We start from the raw sequence: 14,951 nt of genomic DNA, 5'->3' as shown, positions 1-14,951 counted from the left end.
TAGCCTGAGTGGAAAATTATAACTAATACTTTCAATTCACTTTTCTCTCACAGAATAATTTTGTAACCTCTACTGTGTGTTCCTTCCAGGTATTGTAACACTCTTCATCGAGCCGCTCTCCATTTAGGGAGATGGGCTAGAATTGAAGGAAGATCATCACACATTCCTACTCATATGTAAGTATCCCTATACCTAACTAAACTCTTTTTCAGAAAAAATTTTCACAAACTGAGAAGTCTATACAAATATTCAGTACCATAATTGTTCCTACAGGCTATTTAATTTTTGAATTAGCATGCAGAAGTTAGTTGTGGCAGCTCACCTGGAGAAAAGAAGAGTGTCTGGTTCTGATATTATACTGTCACACCATTTTATCCTTCTAATTCATGCACATCTTGTATGTACTAATAAAAGGCAAATTGTGAAAATACTCGTGGCAAAATACACCTTGCATGATGTCTGCCGTGTACTTTCCACCATGCTGATTCCAAGGTGGGATGAACAAGTTACTCTGGCCCTGGGCTCAAGCGACGTCAGTGAGTTACTGGATCCACCCCTTGTCTGCACAGGCAACCACTTAGGACGAAGTGAGAAGCGCAAGGTGACATTACTATGAGGTCGTGGATCAGTCCAGAAGGTTTAGCACTGAGGGTGTTCTGGATGTATCCAGCCTCTGGAGCATTCTAGAGACCTCCCTCTTTCAAGATATATCTAGGCTCTAAGCCCAGCTCGTATATAAGGCAGACAGGTAGCCAGCCATAGCGAGTGCTGTTGTAGAGTTGACTCATGAATGCAGGGGAGTGCTTTGTAGGGTACTGCTTTTGAGTACTCTGCATGTTCTGCCTTGGAGTACTGCTGTGGAGAATGTCTTGTTGTTGTCACAGTTCTGCTCAGCTGATAGAGTGGTTGTATGTACAACCATTGGCCAACGAGAGCTTTACATATGTAATGTTTACTTTGACTCTAAACGCGATATTTCTGGGGATATAAATGCTCTCCAACTAATACACGACGAACTAAAAGGGAAGCCATTACTTATAACAGGAGATATTAATGCGAAACACGGGTCCTGGGGCAGCCTTTTCGATGACACACGAGGCAAACTATTCCATGATTTCTGCTGTGCCGGCAACTTAATTTTGTTAAATACAGGTTATATACCTACATATATGTGCAGAAATTCTCAGAGCTTTTTAGACATTAGTGTGTGTAACTCCTCACTCCTTCCTTTTATATGCGACAGGAAAGTAAGCAAACTGCCAACTTTCTCCGACCATTCTCTAATTATAATAAGTATGAAGTCTACGACCAGTTCACCTGTAGTGAACGCCTCTCATTATTTAACCAGAAAATACAAGACCAAAAACATTAAATGGGCTCACTTTCAACAGGGTGCTAAAAGAAGTTTACTTAGAATATCTAAAGAAATAGAATTCTGCAATACCGCGGAAAACCTAGAAAAAGCTACAGACGAACTAACTCATGCCATAATCAAAATTTCTGGTGGAATGAAGAGCTAACAGCCATGCGTAAGCGTGTTCTTGCTTGTCACAGTGGTTACAAACGAAGTCGTTGCCCTCTTCTCCGTCAGTGATACGAAGAAATATATCTGGTAGTTAAGGAAGAGTGCAAGAATTTGATAATAAGAAGGAAATCAGAAGAATGGAAAGAATTTTGCTCACTGCCTACGAAATGTAATCCTTGGGGTGTTGTTTACAAATTAACAAGAAAACCTGAAAACTTGAATAATACTATTTGTTCAATTGAATCAAGACACCGGTTTTACAAAATCTTTCTCCGACACTGCTGATGTTCCTTTCTTCTCCGAAGAAGGTGACGATACAGAAACACAAAAGGCTATTAGATTATTTTGCACTCTCCCTCCTAATTACTGCAGATGATGTGCTTTTCACCTGCCAAGAACGTGAACGAATAATACTCTCACAAAATGACAAGAAAGCACCAGGTTGGGATGGATTATCAGCAAACATTATCAAAAATATCCACTTGTTTTTTCCTTCCCTGTTTGTCACCCTTTTTAATAAGTGCTTGGTGTTCAACCTCTTCCCTACATCTTGGAAAATTGCAATTGTTAAAATAATCCGTAAAGGCATTATTTCAAGAATGTTTACTGCTAAATCTTTTAGGCCTATTTGCCTTCTTCCAGTTCTGCGGAAGATTTTTGAGAAGTTAATAATCGATCGGGTCATGTACCGCTTATATAGCAACAATCATTTAAGTCATTGCCAGTACGGATTTACTCCACAAAAATCGACAGAAGATGCTGTTCTTAGTGTAGTAGAATGGGCTGAGACTGTTTTCTCCATGCATGAAGTAGCTATCCTAATATCACTGGATATCTCCATGCATTTGATAATGCCTGGTGGCCAAAAGTTCTGACTCAGTTGAAAAAGAAGCTCTGTCCCAAAAATTTATATAAATTAATAAAATCTTATTTCCAAAATTGGAAAGTTAAACTTCAAGTCAGATCGGCAGTCTCTTCAAAGATCCTGAATAGGGGTTGCCCACAAGGATCTAGTTGTAGTTCTGGTTTCTGGAACATTTTATACAATGACTTTCTAACTTTACATCGTCCTGTTGGTTGTAAAGTTGTAGCCTACGCTGATAACGCCCTTCTTTTAATTAAAGCAGATAATGTGTGGGATCTGAGAGTAAGAGCAAATTTGTGTTGACGTTTTATTTACTTGGGGTTATGATAATAAATTACAATTTCATCCCCAGAAAATGAAGGCCATGCTTGTTACAAGGAGAAGGAAACTAAGAAAGCCTAAAATTAAAATGAATGGATGAAATATCACTATGGAAAATCATATTCTTTATCTGGGAGTTGTGCTTGACAAGAAGTTAATCTTCAAGGCCCATTTCAACAATCTACAACAGAAAGGCAGTAAGTTTATGCAAAGTCTAGCTATTGCCTGCAGACCTTCTTGGGGACTAAATACTGAGGTACTTAGAATTATTTATGATACAGCGTTTGTACCTCTGATATTGTATTGGGTTTCCTCTTTTCGAATGACACTTGAGAAGAAATGGGTTCAGCATAAATTGATGCAAATTCAGAGAGGATTTGCTCTTTGTATTTCCTGTGCTCACCGCACCACCTCTACTGACGCAGCTCTTCTTATTGCAGGCATTGAGCCACTAATTCTGACAGCGATAGCAAAAGCTGAACTCACTTTTTTTGAAGAAAAACAAAATTTCACCAATGCCCATTTTGAATACCACTCTAGAGCAAGCTTGTCATTTTCTACTGTCTGATCACCCAAGTCTCTTAAAAAACTTCATTTATGAAAATTGTTCAATTACCCATGACTGCTTTATTTACGCAGATGGATCTCTCATACCAAGCACAGATGAACAGGACAAAGTTGGATGCACCTTCGTTGTTCAAGAAAAGTATTCTGAGGTGTTTTCATCCCAGTACAAACTCTCTTCCACATGCTCTATTTTCCAGGCTGAACTGTGGACGATCGAATGGTGCAAATCTAACAATAAGAAATCTCGGTTATTAAGTGATTCGCAAGTTGCGTTGAATGCGATAAATAATAAATATAATCTGAATCCAATAGCTGTAGGTATTAGAACCTCAGCTCAACAAAGTCCACATATCTGTTTTGACTGGATTCACGGTCATTGTGGAATATCTGGAAACGAGAAAGCTGATCTTCTGGCAAAAGCAGCGGCTACATCTAATTTGGAAATTTCTTCTGACAAAACGTCACCTAGCTATGCTAAAAAAATTATAAAGAAGCACGAAATCCATCAATGGAACAACATTTGGACTTCCTCCACTAGAGGCCAAGTCACCAGAGAAATATTCTTCCCTGAGGTTTTCAACCGCCTGCAAAGTAACGTGTTGGTGCCAAGCTTTGAAATTACTAAATTTTTGACTGGTCATGGCAAATTTGATTATTATTTTTATCGATTTGGAATCAATCGTCTTGATGGCTACGTGTGTGTTTGCGGATCCTCACAAACAGTGGACTACCTGCTGTTTGAATGTGCTGCATTTGAAAGAAGGCGGCATAACTTAAACTCTCATTTGAATTATTGCAACATTGCATTATCAAAACCTCTGTATCATTTGTTTAAGAAGCCATGCTGTTACAGATATTTTATTAACTTCATCCACTTCATTTTCCATCGATTAGATACATGAATTAATTTTCATTGTAAAACTGAATGTGTATTTTAACTATAACCCTAGTATACCATGTAAAATAGGGTTCCAAACTGCTTTCGATATTCAGTAATAATAATAATAATAATAATAATAATAATAATAATAATATGTTGTTAAGCTCAGTTGAGTGAATGTTCAGTCTCATGGAATTGAGTCTCGTTCTGTCCTGTAGTGTCATTGAGTGGATATCACGTGGTGTCTGGTGTGCAGCATGAGAGTTTGACGAGGATCGGCAGGTGACATTGAACTAGAACTGTTCGAGGGTACGACCAATGAAGAATGCTAGTGGCCGTTAAGGCAGACAGTACATGAGGTGCAGTATTGGGAAACTGTATCTAGTGCATAACTGGAATTAACGTGATTCTGTTAACTTGTACTTGATAGAGTGAACAACCAGTTTGACTTGAGTTAGTGTCAAGGTGTGATGATTTACCGTATTTCCGCGAATAATCCTCGCATATATTTTTAAAAATTTTGAGGCATGAAATTGGGGTGTGGGTTTTATTTGCGTCAAGGTTGTCAACACGCTCCTGGTTCACCTAGTTTTCGATGCTGAGTGTACAATTATGCTTTGTGCAACCGTAGATGGAAGAAAACTGTCCCTATATTTCATATTTAAACGGAAAACATTCAGACTTTTAATTCTAAACTGACTTTACATGTTTTTAAATAGTACCGTATTTTACAGAGCAATTTAAATTCAAAATTTGTCCGCGTCACGGTAGTACGCGTCTTCCGGAATGTGCAGGGGCAGCTTTCTGCACTTTCACTCACTTCGGTGTGTCTATAGTGTGTTTCATAGTTGAAAATAGAGTGAAATTGTAATTCTTTCGTATTCAGCGTTTTAAGAAATGCCACAATATCACATAGCAGGAAGTACGCGGAAAAGCAGAATCCGCGAAAACTGGCGAGGGTTAGCATTTCTGAATTACAAGGTGGCTGTTAATTCGAAATTACGTAATTGGAAGTCCGATTTCCGTATTACAAAGACTTCGAATTAACAAGGTTTTACTGTATCGCAAAACTAACATCAGATTTCGCTGGTGTGTCTATTTCAAGTGTTTACATTACACAAAAAAATTATCCACCACCGGTCGTGTTACTGTCCAGTAAAAAGAGACCTCATGTAAGAAGTGTTTTAGACGTGGAGTGTGACGAACTTGTAAGTAATGTAGGAGAGGATTCCAGTGATGCAAGAGACAACGAATCTTCCCATCTACAGGGAATCGAGCCTATTGCAAGTTCAGATTAATGAAATACCTGTCACGTGAGTAGGCCTACTTGCTCATTTTCATAGATAATATATTTCATAGCAGTGATAATGTACTTGTATAATCTCAGGCAAAGCAGCTATATACGTAAATTTACATGTTCATATTTGCGTGAAGACCACGTGGATGTCGCAGAGTAATATGAAATGTTTGTTTATGCCTACGCAGTGTGATATGAAATGTTTGTTTATGCCTACGTTACTCTTTCGATATAAGAAATTTTAGTTCATTTCATTTTTGTTTTTCAAAATGAACCTTTCTAAAATGAGGGTGCGGGCGTTATTTGACGGCGGGGATTATTCGGGTAAATACGGTAAATCAGAGTGATTTACAGTTGTCTTACTTATTCTCATCTTATTACCTCCTGTCTTGTTCAAAGTCATATAAAACTCAACTACTTAAAATCAGTTTGCTTTCTTATTGTTGTCTTGTTGCTTGTTGTCTATTGGGTGGCGCTTTAGTACCCATCCCGCATGTTTGGAATTGTAGAAAATTTTTTTACGATACCTGAAGTAGCAGAGATGAGAGCATCTTACTTTATGCTTGCCAGAGACCCATCAACCCATCCTGGGGAGTTGTCTTACTTATGTAGAATAAAACGTCAAACAGCATTGCTGATATGAGTAATTATCAAATTTATAACTGTTATGTTCTTCAATGTGCTGAAATTAATTGTGAATAAATGAATTTATAAACTACCTTAAGAAAGAAAACTTACGGTAACCTAAAAGTGAAACAATTTAATCTCATTTAAGTTGAGATTTAATTGAGATTAAGTTCAAGGAGTGGGTTAAGTTGGGAGCAACAACACTAGTTTGAACAGCCTTTGTCCAACCCAGGTAAGAATGTAATGCATGGTAACAAGATTGGGCTAATAGTGAATGAAAATTGAGGTTGTGCATATACAGTAAGCAGTGATCACAGCTCAGGATATAAAGTGATAGCAATAGTTGCAGGCCTAATTATGTACATGTCATCTCTTTTTTTTTTTTTTTTTTTAATGATAAGATTGAATGAAGTGTGAAGGAAAGTCGAGGTTGTGTAGTTAATTCCCCTAAGTGTGCAAGTGTACTAAACATCAGTTTTGCACTGGTTTACGATCATATGACATAAACTTTAAATTTAAAGTAAAAGCATATGAAACGTTTCACCTATAACAGTTAACTAATTCCTGAACACCGAAACAAAGACTGACTACCAACTTAATTAATAATGCTGAATTATTAATCCAATCCTTGTCCCGTTTTTCTAAAGGGTCGGGTATGAGGTGAGATGATTCTGTCTTGGCAGGTTTTTATGACCGGATGCCCTTCCTGGCGTCAACCTCATGAGAGGCGTTAACCCATTAAGTGGGGAGGTCATAAACGAGGAATTCCTGCATAGTGGGGAATCATTTTCAGTAAATTTTTTCTTTAAAAAAGAAATAGTTTTTGCCAACCTACAGCTGCTTAAATATTATATTATGATAAAATTATACGTTGTGGTGTAAATTGTGTTATTATTTACAATTAAAACGATTTTTCAATTGATCCATTGTCAGTGCAAAAATTGCATATGTGCCATTTCATATTTACTCCGATTTGGAGTATTATTTGTGTTGCTTATATTAATTCAACGTTGAAATGCGTAACACACAAATAAAAATGTATCATATACTCCAAATAATACAGACACATTCACTCAAATATCACATTTTCCTGAAATAAAATAGAAAAATGTACTCACCACATAGGCCTATAAGTTGCCATTGAAGAAGGCAGCGAGTAATCCATGAGTTCATTCATCACAATTTTTTCACCACATTACACAAAATTACACTACACTGTTCAACACTATTTACACTAATTATTTACACTCAATAGCTATAACAAATGACAGGAGAAAAAATTGAAAAGAACTATTTCTGGATGGTCACTGATAGTTGTCGGCACACAGCGGTCACCGAGTGTAGACTACGATCTTCTCAGATTCCCCGAGTATGGAACCTGAGACTCGCTGGCATATTTGCAATGCTCATACTTCAACTGTATGGTATAGCCTGAAGCAAGGAGAGGGGCACAAAGCGACATTGCATACTACACAACAATACTGAATGTCCCGCCGCTGGCCTTTCGCCACGCAAACAACGCATCTCTTATTTGCGTGCAGTCTTGATTTCGAGGCTGGATTGAAATCTGGAAAATGTCTTCCCGAGAATCGAGTTGACAAGTCAACGGGTGCTGGTCTCACTGATCGAATTGGCAAGGCTGTGTTAGGGGTAGCGTTCGCATACTTCTGAAATAGTTTCTGCACAATTTGAATATGAAACTCCAGCTGAGTGAATTTACCGCCATGTTTCTTGTATATCACAAAAGCATTGAACACTGTTATATCCAGTAGGTGTCTAAAAATCTTGTAGTAATATTTCTTCATTCTTTTTCTCGCCATACTGTATGGCACGATACATTGATCCGATAAGTCCACCCCTCCCATTGAGTTATTGTACTCAATACATACGACCGGCTTCTCTTTGGTTTCTCCTTTCTTGTTTAGAACGGTGCGCATTTCCGCATCATGAATACTACTCAGCATGCAGATGTCTCTCTTGTCTTTCCACTTCAAGGCCATGAGTTTGTTTTTATAGGCAAAAGCCACCTCCCCTTTTTACAACTTTTTTCCCATGACGTCCTTCGGAAGTTTTTTCTGTTAGATTTTACAGTGCCGACAGCGTCTGCCTGAAACTCATTGAGCTGATCGAAGAGTTCCGGACTACTTTAATAATTGTCTAGAGCTATGAGATATCCCTTATTTAGAAGAGGTTCGGCTAGAGCAAACACTACTTTCGAGGGCTTGGTATACTGAGAAATATTTACCCCACAAACCTCATTTACTAGCTCAGTTTCCTTGCCTGTATACCACAGGATATTCCACACATATCCCGTTTTAGCCTCACATAATTTAAAAGATTTCATCCCGAAACAAGCTTTCTTCTTCGGAATGTACATTTTCCACCCCAAGCGACCTTTCCAAAGGAGTAAACTTTCGTCAATTGATAGACGATTATCTGGTAAATAGGAAATTTTAAATTTTGATACAAGAATGTCTAGAACTGGCTTCACTTTGTAGAGTTTTGGAGATACTTGCCGATCGTAAGCCTCATTATCTGAGAAATGTAAAAATTTCAGTAGAAGGAAAAAACGTTTCTCGGACATGGTCTCGTAAAACACAGGCGTAGCAAACAATCTATTACGTGAAAAATAATGAGATAGCTTCGGCTTTTGAATTATACCCTGAAGAAGAAAGATCCCAAATAAAAGTTTTATTTCTTCCTTGTTAGTAGGAACCCAATCCCTATCCCTGCTTCTCCTTTTCATTTTAGCTGTTCCTATACTAGCTTGTATTGACTGCTGAGCGTACAGATTAGTTAGCTCTGTAATAAGTTCGCACAGTTCGTCAATGAAATGCTCAAATATTTCGTCCGGTTCATTTTTATTTAAAAGTTCGCCCTGAATTCCACTTTGGTATGTAGCTGGAAATCGGGCTCTCCTACATCCCCTTACATCCCAGTCACTAGGCGGAGTAGGAGGCAAATCGCTCTCACTTTCTGTCTCGCTACTCTCATCGGAGCTCGAACTCGACACCTGTCCACGGCATCTAGGCAACAGGCCTACTCCGACGGAAGCACTCGTGCTTGGAGCATCTAATAGCGGGATAGTTTCACCATTACTATCTAAACTAGAATCACTGCAACTATCTTCCTCACTGAACTCAAGAATATCCCGTATATCATCACTCGGAAGATCTACAATTCTTTTGGACATGTTGACTACAAATAGGAAACGCTACATGTAGAATTAAAACAATAAATCACAAGATAAATTTATATACCAACAGAACAACTTGTGAGAGCTGAAAACATTCACACCGAGGCACAAAATACTATATACACTCTTCGCGGCACACTGACTGAGCTTCTCGCCAAGCACCACATAGGTTGCTCTTGCGCTACGCAGCTATGTAGCAGATAATAAGGGGATTCCTAGACGAGAACTGCTTAAATACACGAAGGTGAAAAAATTCTGTCAGGTGGCAGCACCTCTCGGAACATACAGAGAAAGTTTCAAACCTACCATTTGTTTCGTAACGGAGATAAAAAATAAAAACTTTCCGTGCTTCACATGATGCGCGCCCACCAGCGGGCTCGCTCCGGCCGCGTCACCTGAAGCGAGCCCCACTCTACGGGTTAATGAGATGAAATAAATAAAATGAAATGGCGTATGGCTTTTAGTGCTGGGAGTGTCTGAGGACAAGTTCGGCTCACCAGATGCAGGTCTTTTGATTTGACGCCGTAGGCGACCTGCGTGTTGGGATGAGGATGAAATGATGAAGACGACACATACACCCAGTCCCCGTGCCAGCGAAATTAACCAATTATGGTTACAATTCCTGACCCTGCTGGGAATCGAACCCGGGACCCCTGTGACCAAAGGCCAGCACGCTAACCATTTAACCATGGAGCCGGACGATGAAATAAATGATGTGATACATAAGAGAAAGGGGGAGGGTGAAAACCAGTGCCAGTACATAACCTTCTCCTGTCAAATAGCAGCAAGGAGGTCTGCTGAAGGCTTTAACGCCCCTATCCGATGGACAAATCACCATCAGCAGCGTCATATACCTTCATTCCATATGAGCACTGCGGAGAGGTTTGGAATTTAATCCAGGCTTTTGGCACGCAATCTAGTGATAAGAAATTGTATACCACCACCTCCTCTAACCTACCATCCAACATATAGCTTCCCACAATCATTATAATAAGAACTTCATTGAGAATATCATTAATAAAGCCACATATAAACCCTATGTTGAGGTATAATTATATATCATCCATAATGTCTCGCAATCGTTTTGCATGGCATCTTAGTAACATACATTGGAATGATAACAGTAAACAGTCAAAGGTTATAAATTTCATTTTTTGGTTCCGTATTGAACTGAGATTACATATAATTTCACAGAAATTGTTTATTCCACTTATTTAGTACTTTATATTATTTGCATTGCATATATTTACATATTTCAATATGTCACGCACAGCAACGTAAACCTCAATAAGGAAGTCTAATATAAACTAGCCTGTTTTTTATCACTGATATAGACTGAGTAAGAGCTATGTATCTGTAAACAGGTTATTAAGCCTCTTATTCTAATGAACACGACGTCCCCGCATATTTGTGGCCCAACAATGCACCTTGAATAACCGTTGGACATGGTACTGGCATTTAACATTGGATATCTGAGCCTGACACCAGTATGTCAATGATTCTCCATAAACCCTAAGAATTGTATCCAATTTCAACCTCAGCAAACAGAACTTTTGTAATATGTGGTAATCGTGGGGCCAGTGTAAAACCCTTCAACCCCATAACTGTACCATATGTATATATCTTAATATTAAGTATTTTTTAGAATAGTGGCACTCGCTAACATATTTTTCAGCAGTGATACAGACTGAGTATAAGCTATGTGTCCGTTGAACTGGTTGCTGAACCTCTTATTCTAAGGAACACGACACCCCCGTAATATTTTTGGCACAACAATGCACTTCAAAGATCTCATAAACCGTTGGACATAATAGTGGCATTTAACACAGGTAACTTGACATCTGAATATCAGTGATTCTTGATTAACTCTAAGAACTGTATCCGATTCCAGCCTCAATAAATGTAATATTTGAAAATAACCCCCTTAACCCCAAAACTGTACCATATGTATATATCTTAACATTAAGTAATTTTAGAATAGTGGTATCATGTTTATTTAATGGCATTCTTGTTTAATTTTAATTTTAGTAGTATTTATTCTGTACAGTCGCTATTAAGTAGGTTCTCTAGCAGCTGAAGATGACCTATTTACGGGTCGAAATCGGTATTGTTTTTATGTAAATAATATTGACACTATGTAAAATAAAGTATTGATTAGGTGGAGAACTCATCCTTCATACTTGTACTTATATATTTACTTTACAATGAGTCAATAGGGATTTGGTTTCGACCCTACTTGGGGTCATCATCAGCCTAAGTATGCAACTAGTAATATGAACTATATGTACATGGCAATAACAATCGTTGTGATAAGTGGTTACATAGAGCTGAACACTGTCGTACTTGAAATGTTACATAAATATTTAAATACTTCGTGACACAAATTCATTACATTAAAAGTATACATTTTCATTAAAATGTCTTGAGTACAAATGTACTAATGTTGCCGGTAAGTTCTGTGTATTGTAGTTCAATTGTACTTTTAATTTATTTTACGATGGTGCTTGAAATATTACATGAACATTAAAATATTATATGACACAAATCCATTGCATTATGATAAAAGTATATGATTTCCTTAAACGGTCTAGGTACAATATCCAGATGTTTCTAGTAAGTTGTATGAGTTGTAGCTCGATTGAACTTTGCATCAGCTGAGCGACATCTTATTTTACGATGCTGGCGCAGAGGGTATTTAAGATAACTTCCATTAAGTCCAAGTAATGATAATGTAGTTTGCAAGGTTGAGTAATAGATATATGCGGACTGGATATACAAATCCTTGAAAATCTTATAGAATTACAAGTAAGGTCTGCATGCGGTGGATTGAGTAGATGGAATTCTCAGTCCATAGCGGAAACAAATGGAACCTTGCGCGACAGTGTGTGCAGCTTGGCTGGTAGTATGCAACCAAGTAGGGTCGAAACTGTCACTATTGACTCATTGTAATGTAAATATATGCATTGCAAATAATATAATAAAGTATTGAATAGGTGGAATAAACAATTTTTTTGAAATTAAATTATATGTAAGAGTAAACAGCCCAATAAAGTCCGGGCTTTGCTGAAATGCCTGCAAAATACATTTGTCTTCATACAAACCGACGAAGAGACAAGCAATTGATGAATCAATGATACTTATAAGTAGAGCCCGGATTTCCATGCACTATCAAATCTCAAAATATGCATGCATTCATGCACTATCATATGGCAAAACATCTACAATAAACTGGAGAATATGCACTATCAAAATTCAGTTCCTTTTGAAACATGAACAAAAACTACCCTAATTTCTCCAAATTGTCTTGATTTAAGCTCATCCGTTTATCATTCAGCACATACTTAAGCACAGAAAATTATCTTTTTACATCACGAGAAGTGATAGATGCATAATTCAATGAAGACATTTGGACAAAGTGAGGTCAAATTGTACGTCTTTTGCATTTTCACCACAATACGTCTTTTATAAGCTTGACGAATTCAAAATCAGGATTTGAACGAATCAGGCAGCTACTTCTCCATACGATGATTGCAGACACATTTGAATGTCCTCAATAAGTGGTAACGATTGCTTGCTGTAATAACCCAGACGAGTGACGATTGAGAGTTCCGGGTAGGACATTCCAGGATAACAACGGTAGAGGGTTCAATGAAAATCCTGAATTTGTAAGCTGCTATCCCAGTAACGCGGTGCCACAGAAGTGCGATACAAGGTTTCTTTTGTTCATCTAACAGACGAAAAATGAGCCGTCAATGATTAATGCACAATTTACGGTTCAATTTATAGCAACTGTAAAACTGGGACACCTTATTCCTAAGAATTAGATTTCGACGTGGGGCCTTCCGACTTACGTCATTGTTTACTCAAGCAACAGATAAGAAAGTGTTTGGTTAATTGCATCACACTGTAGGACCTGTACCGTATGTAGGCTACTAACTATGGTTGTCACATAGGATGCCAGGAATACATTCTCTCCGTCTCTCAGTAATAGACATGCTGTAGCCTACAACGTGAAAAATTGTCCCAAATTCTGCAAACATTCAGAAAATGCACTATGATGCAAGTTAACAATATATATGCGTCAAAGTCAGAATAAAATTCATATTATGCAATATTAAACGTCCAAATATGCGCTATTAAATCTAAAATCTTCCAAATATGCATTATCCATTAATTTTCTTCGAAAAATGCCAAAACACGCAAACATGCACAGAAAAAGAACGGTTATTTGGAATTGTTAAGCCGTAAAACGAATATTTGCAAAGTTTGAGAAGTGTAGCTAGCTTATTTAAAAACATGCATTTGCATGGAAATCCGGTCTCTACTTATAAGCAATAAGTTTCATTGTTGGACCCGTATTAAATTGTATTGATTCGGTGGACAATAAACTAAAGTTTTTTGTAAAGAGTGAATCAGTGATACGGTTCAAGGAACGTTCTAGTCTAAAACAGTATATGCCTAAGAAGCCTATAAAACGGGGAAATAAGGTATGTGTTATAGCCAATGAAAACTGGTATATCTCTCAGTTTGAAATATATACGGGTAACGTACAAATATCCATTGAGAAATATTTGGGAGAACTAGTCGTGAAAATGTTGACTGAAGGACTGCATGGAAAGCATCGTGAGGTATACTTTGATTATTATTTTTCTTATGTCAGGCTAACAAAACATCTCAAGGAACGTGATGTTCATGCCAGTGGGACAGTGAGGAAAGGGAGGATTGGTTCTCCTTCCAATTTCACAACAGAAAAGAGAATGGAGAGGAGAGAATTCCAGTTCAGGTACTCACAGGAGGGTATACTTGCAGTGCTGTAGAAAGACGAGAAAGGCATTCAGTCTATCCAATTTTCACAACGTGGGTGATGCATCAGCTGTGGCACAAAAGAATAAGAACGGGCCTCGGTCTGTCATATCACGCCGCACATTAGCCAAGGATTACAACTCCCACATTGACCGTGTGGATAAAGCAGATATGCTAAAAGCCTGGTTATGAACTGGACAGAAAGAGCAAGAAGTGGTGGCATCGGATAATGTGGCACTTCCTTGATGTTGCTGTTGTCAATGCCTTCATAATTTTCAATGAATTAAATCCTGAGTCTAGAGAAGTGTCGGCTGGATGTGATTGCAGGTCTTGTTGGAGTATCACAAAGCACCCCTAAAATATTCTAGGTGTGCATCTAGTGGTCAGTCACTTCAAACCATATGTTCCGAAAGAAAAGTGGCTGGATCAAGCGACGCCATAAATACCTGTTCAGGAAACATCTTGGAGGTGTGTTTTCTGCAGCATGAAAAGAAATCTCCTACCGTACAAGATGGGCATGTCAGACATGTGGTGTTGGACTGTGTATGGACAATAACAAAAACTGTTTAGCTGAGTACCATGCTAAATGAGAAGACGCCTAGTTTCCCAGTGCTTTCACTGTGATACTGCCCCCCAAAAAATTGTACAAAAATATTTTTTGCTCCATAAACCATCATTTATGTAATTTTCACTTGTACTTAATTAGATCTGCATTAAAGATTTAAAATAATTTTCATTATTTTATTTCTTGGTAATTAAGGGGTTAGAGAGTGTGTGTGTGTGTGTGTTTTTTTTACACATATTCATATGCTATTGTTGAGGAATGTGATTATGTTGACATTAACAAAAGGAACAGTGTTGGTGGTTGGC

At 37.9% G+C, this 14,951-nt stretch overlaps 1 protein-coding gene across 9 annotated transcripts in view; it reads left to right on the top strand.

Moving 5' to 3' along the window:
- LOC136858154 (transmembrane protein 39A-B) overlaps positions 1-14,951 on the top strand; it is a 406,589-nt gene that overhangs the window by 147,247 nt on the left and 244,391 nt on the right. For all 9 annotated transcript variants that reach the window (XM_067137490.2, XM_067137492.2, XM_067137484.2 and 6 more), the window contains exon 9: positions 90-176. In XM_067137490.2, coding sequence (XP_066993591.2) covers positions 90-176 — 87 coding nt within the window. The remainder of the gene's footprint in view (positions 1-89; positions 177-14,951) is intronic.

The sequence above is a fragment of the Anabrus simplex genome, chromosome 1 (assembly GCF_040414725.1).
Source record: "Anabrus simplex isolate iqAnaSimp1 chromosome 1, ASM4041472v1, whole genome shotgun sequence".
Taxonomy (NCBI): Eukaryota; Metazoa; Arthropoda; class Insecta; order Orthoptera; family Tettigoniidae; genus Anabrus; species Anabrus simplex.
This window is presented reverse-complemented; position numbering and strand designations above follow the sequence as displayed.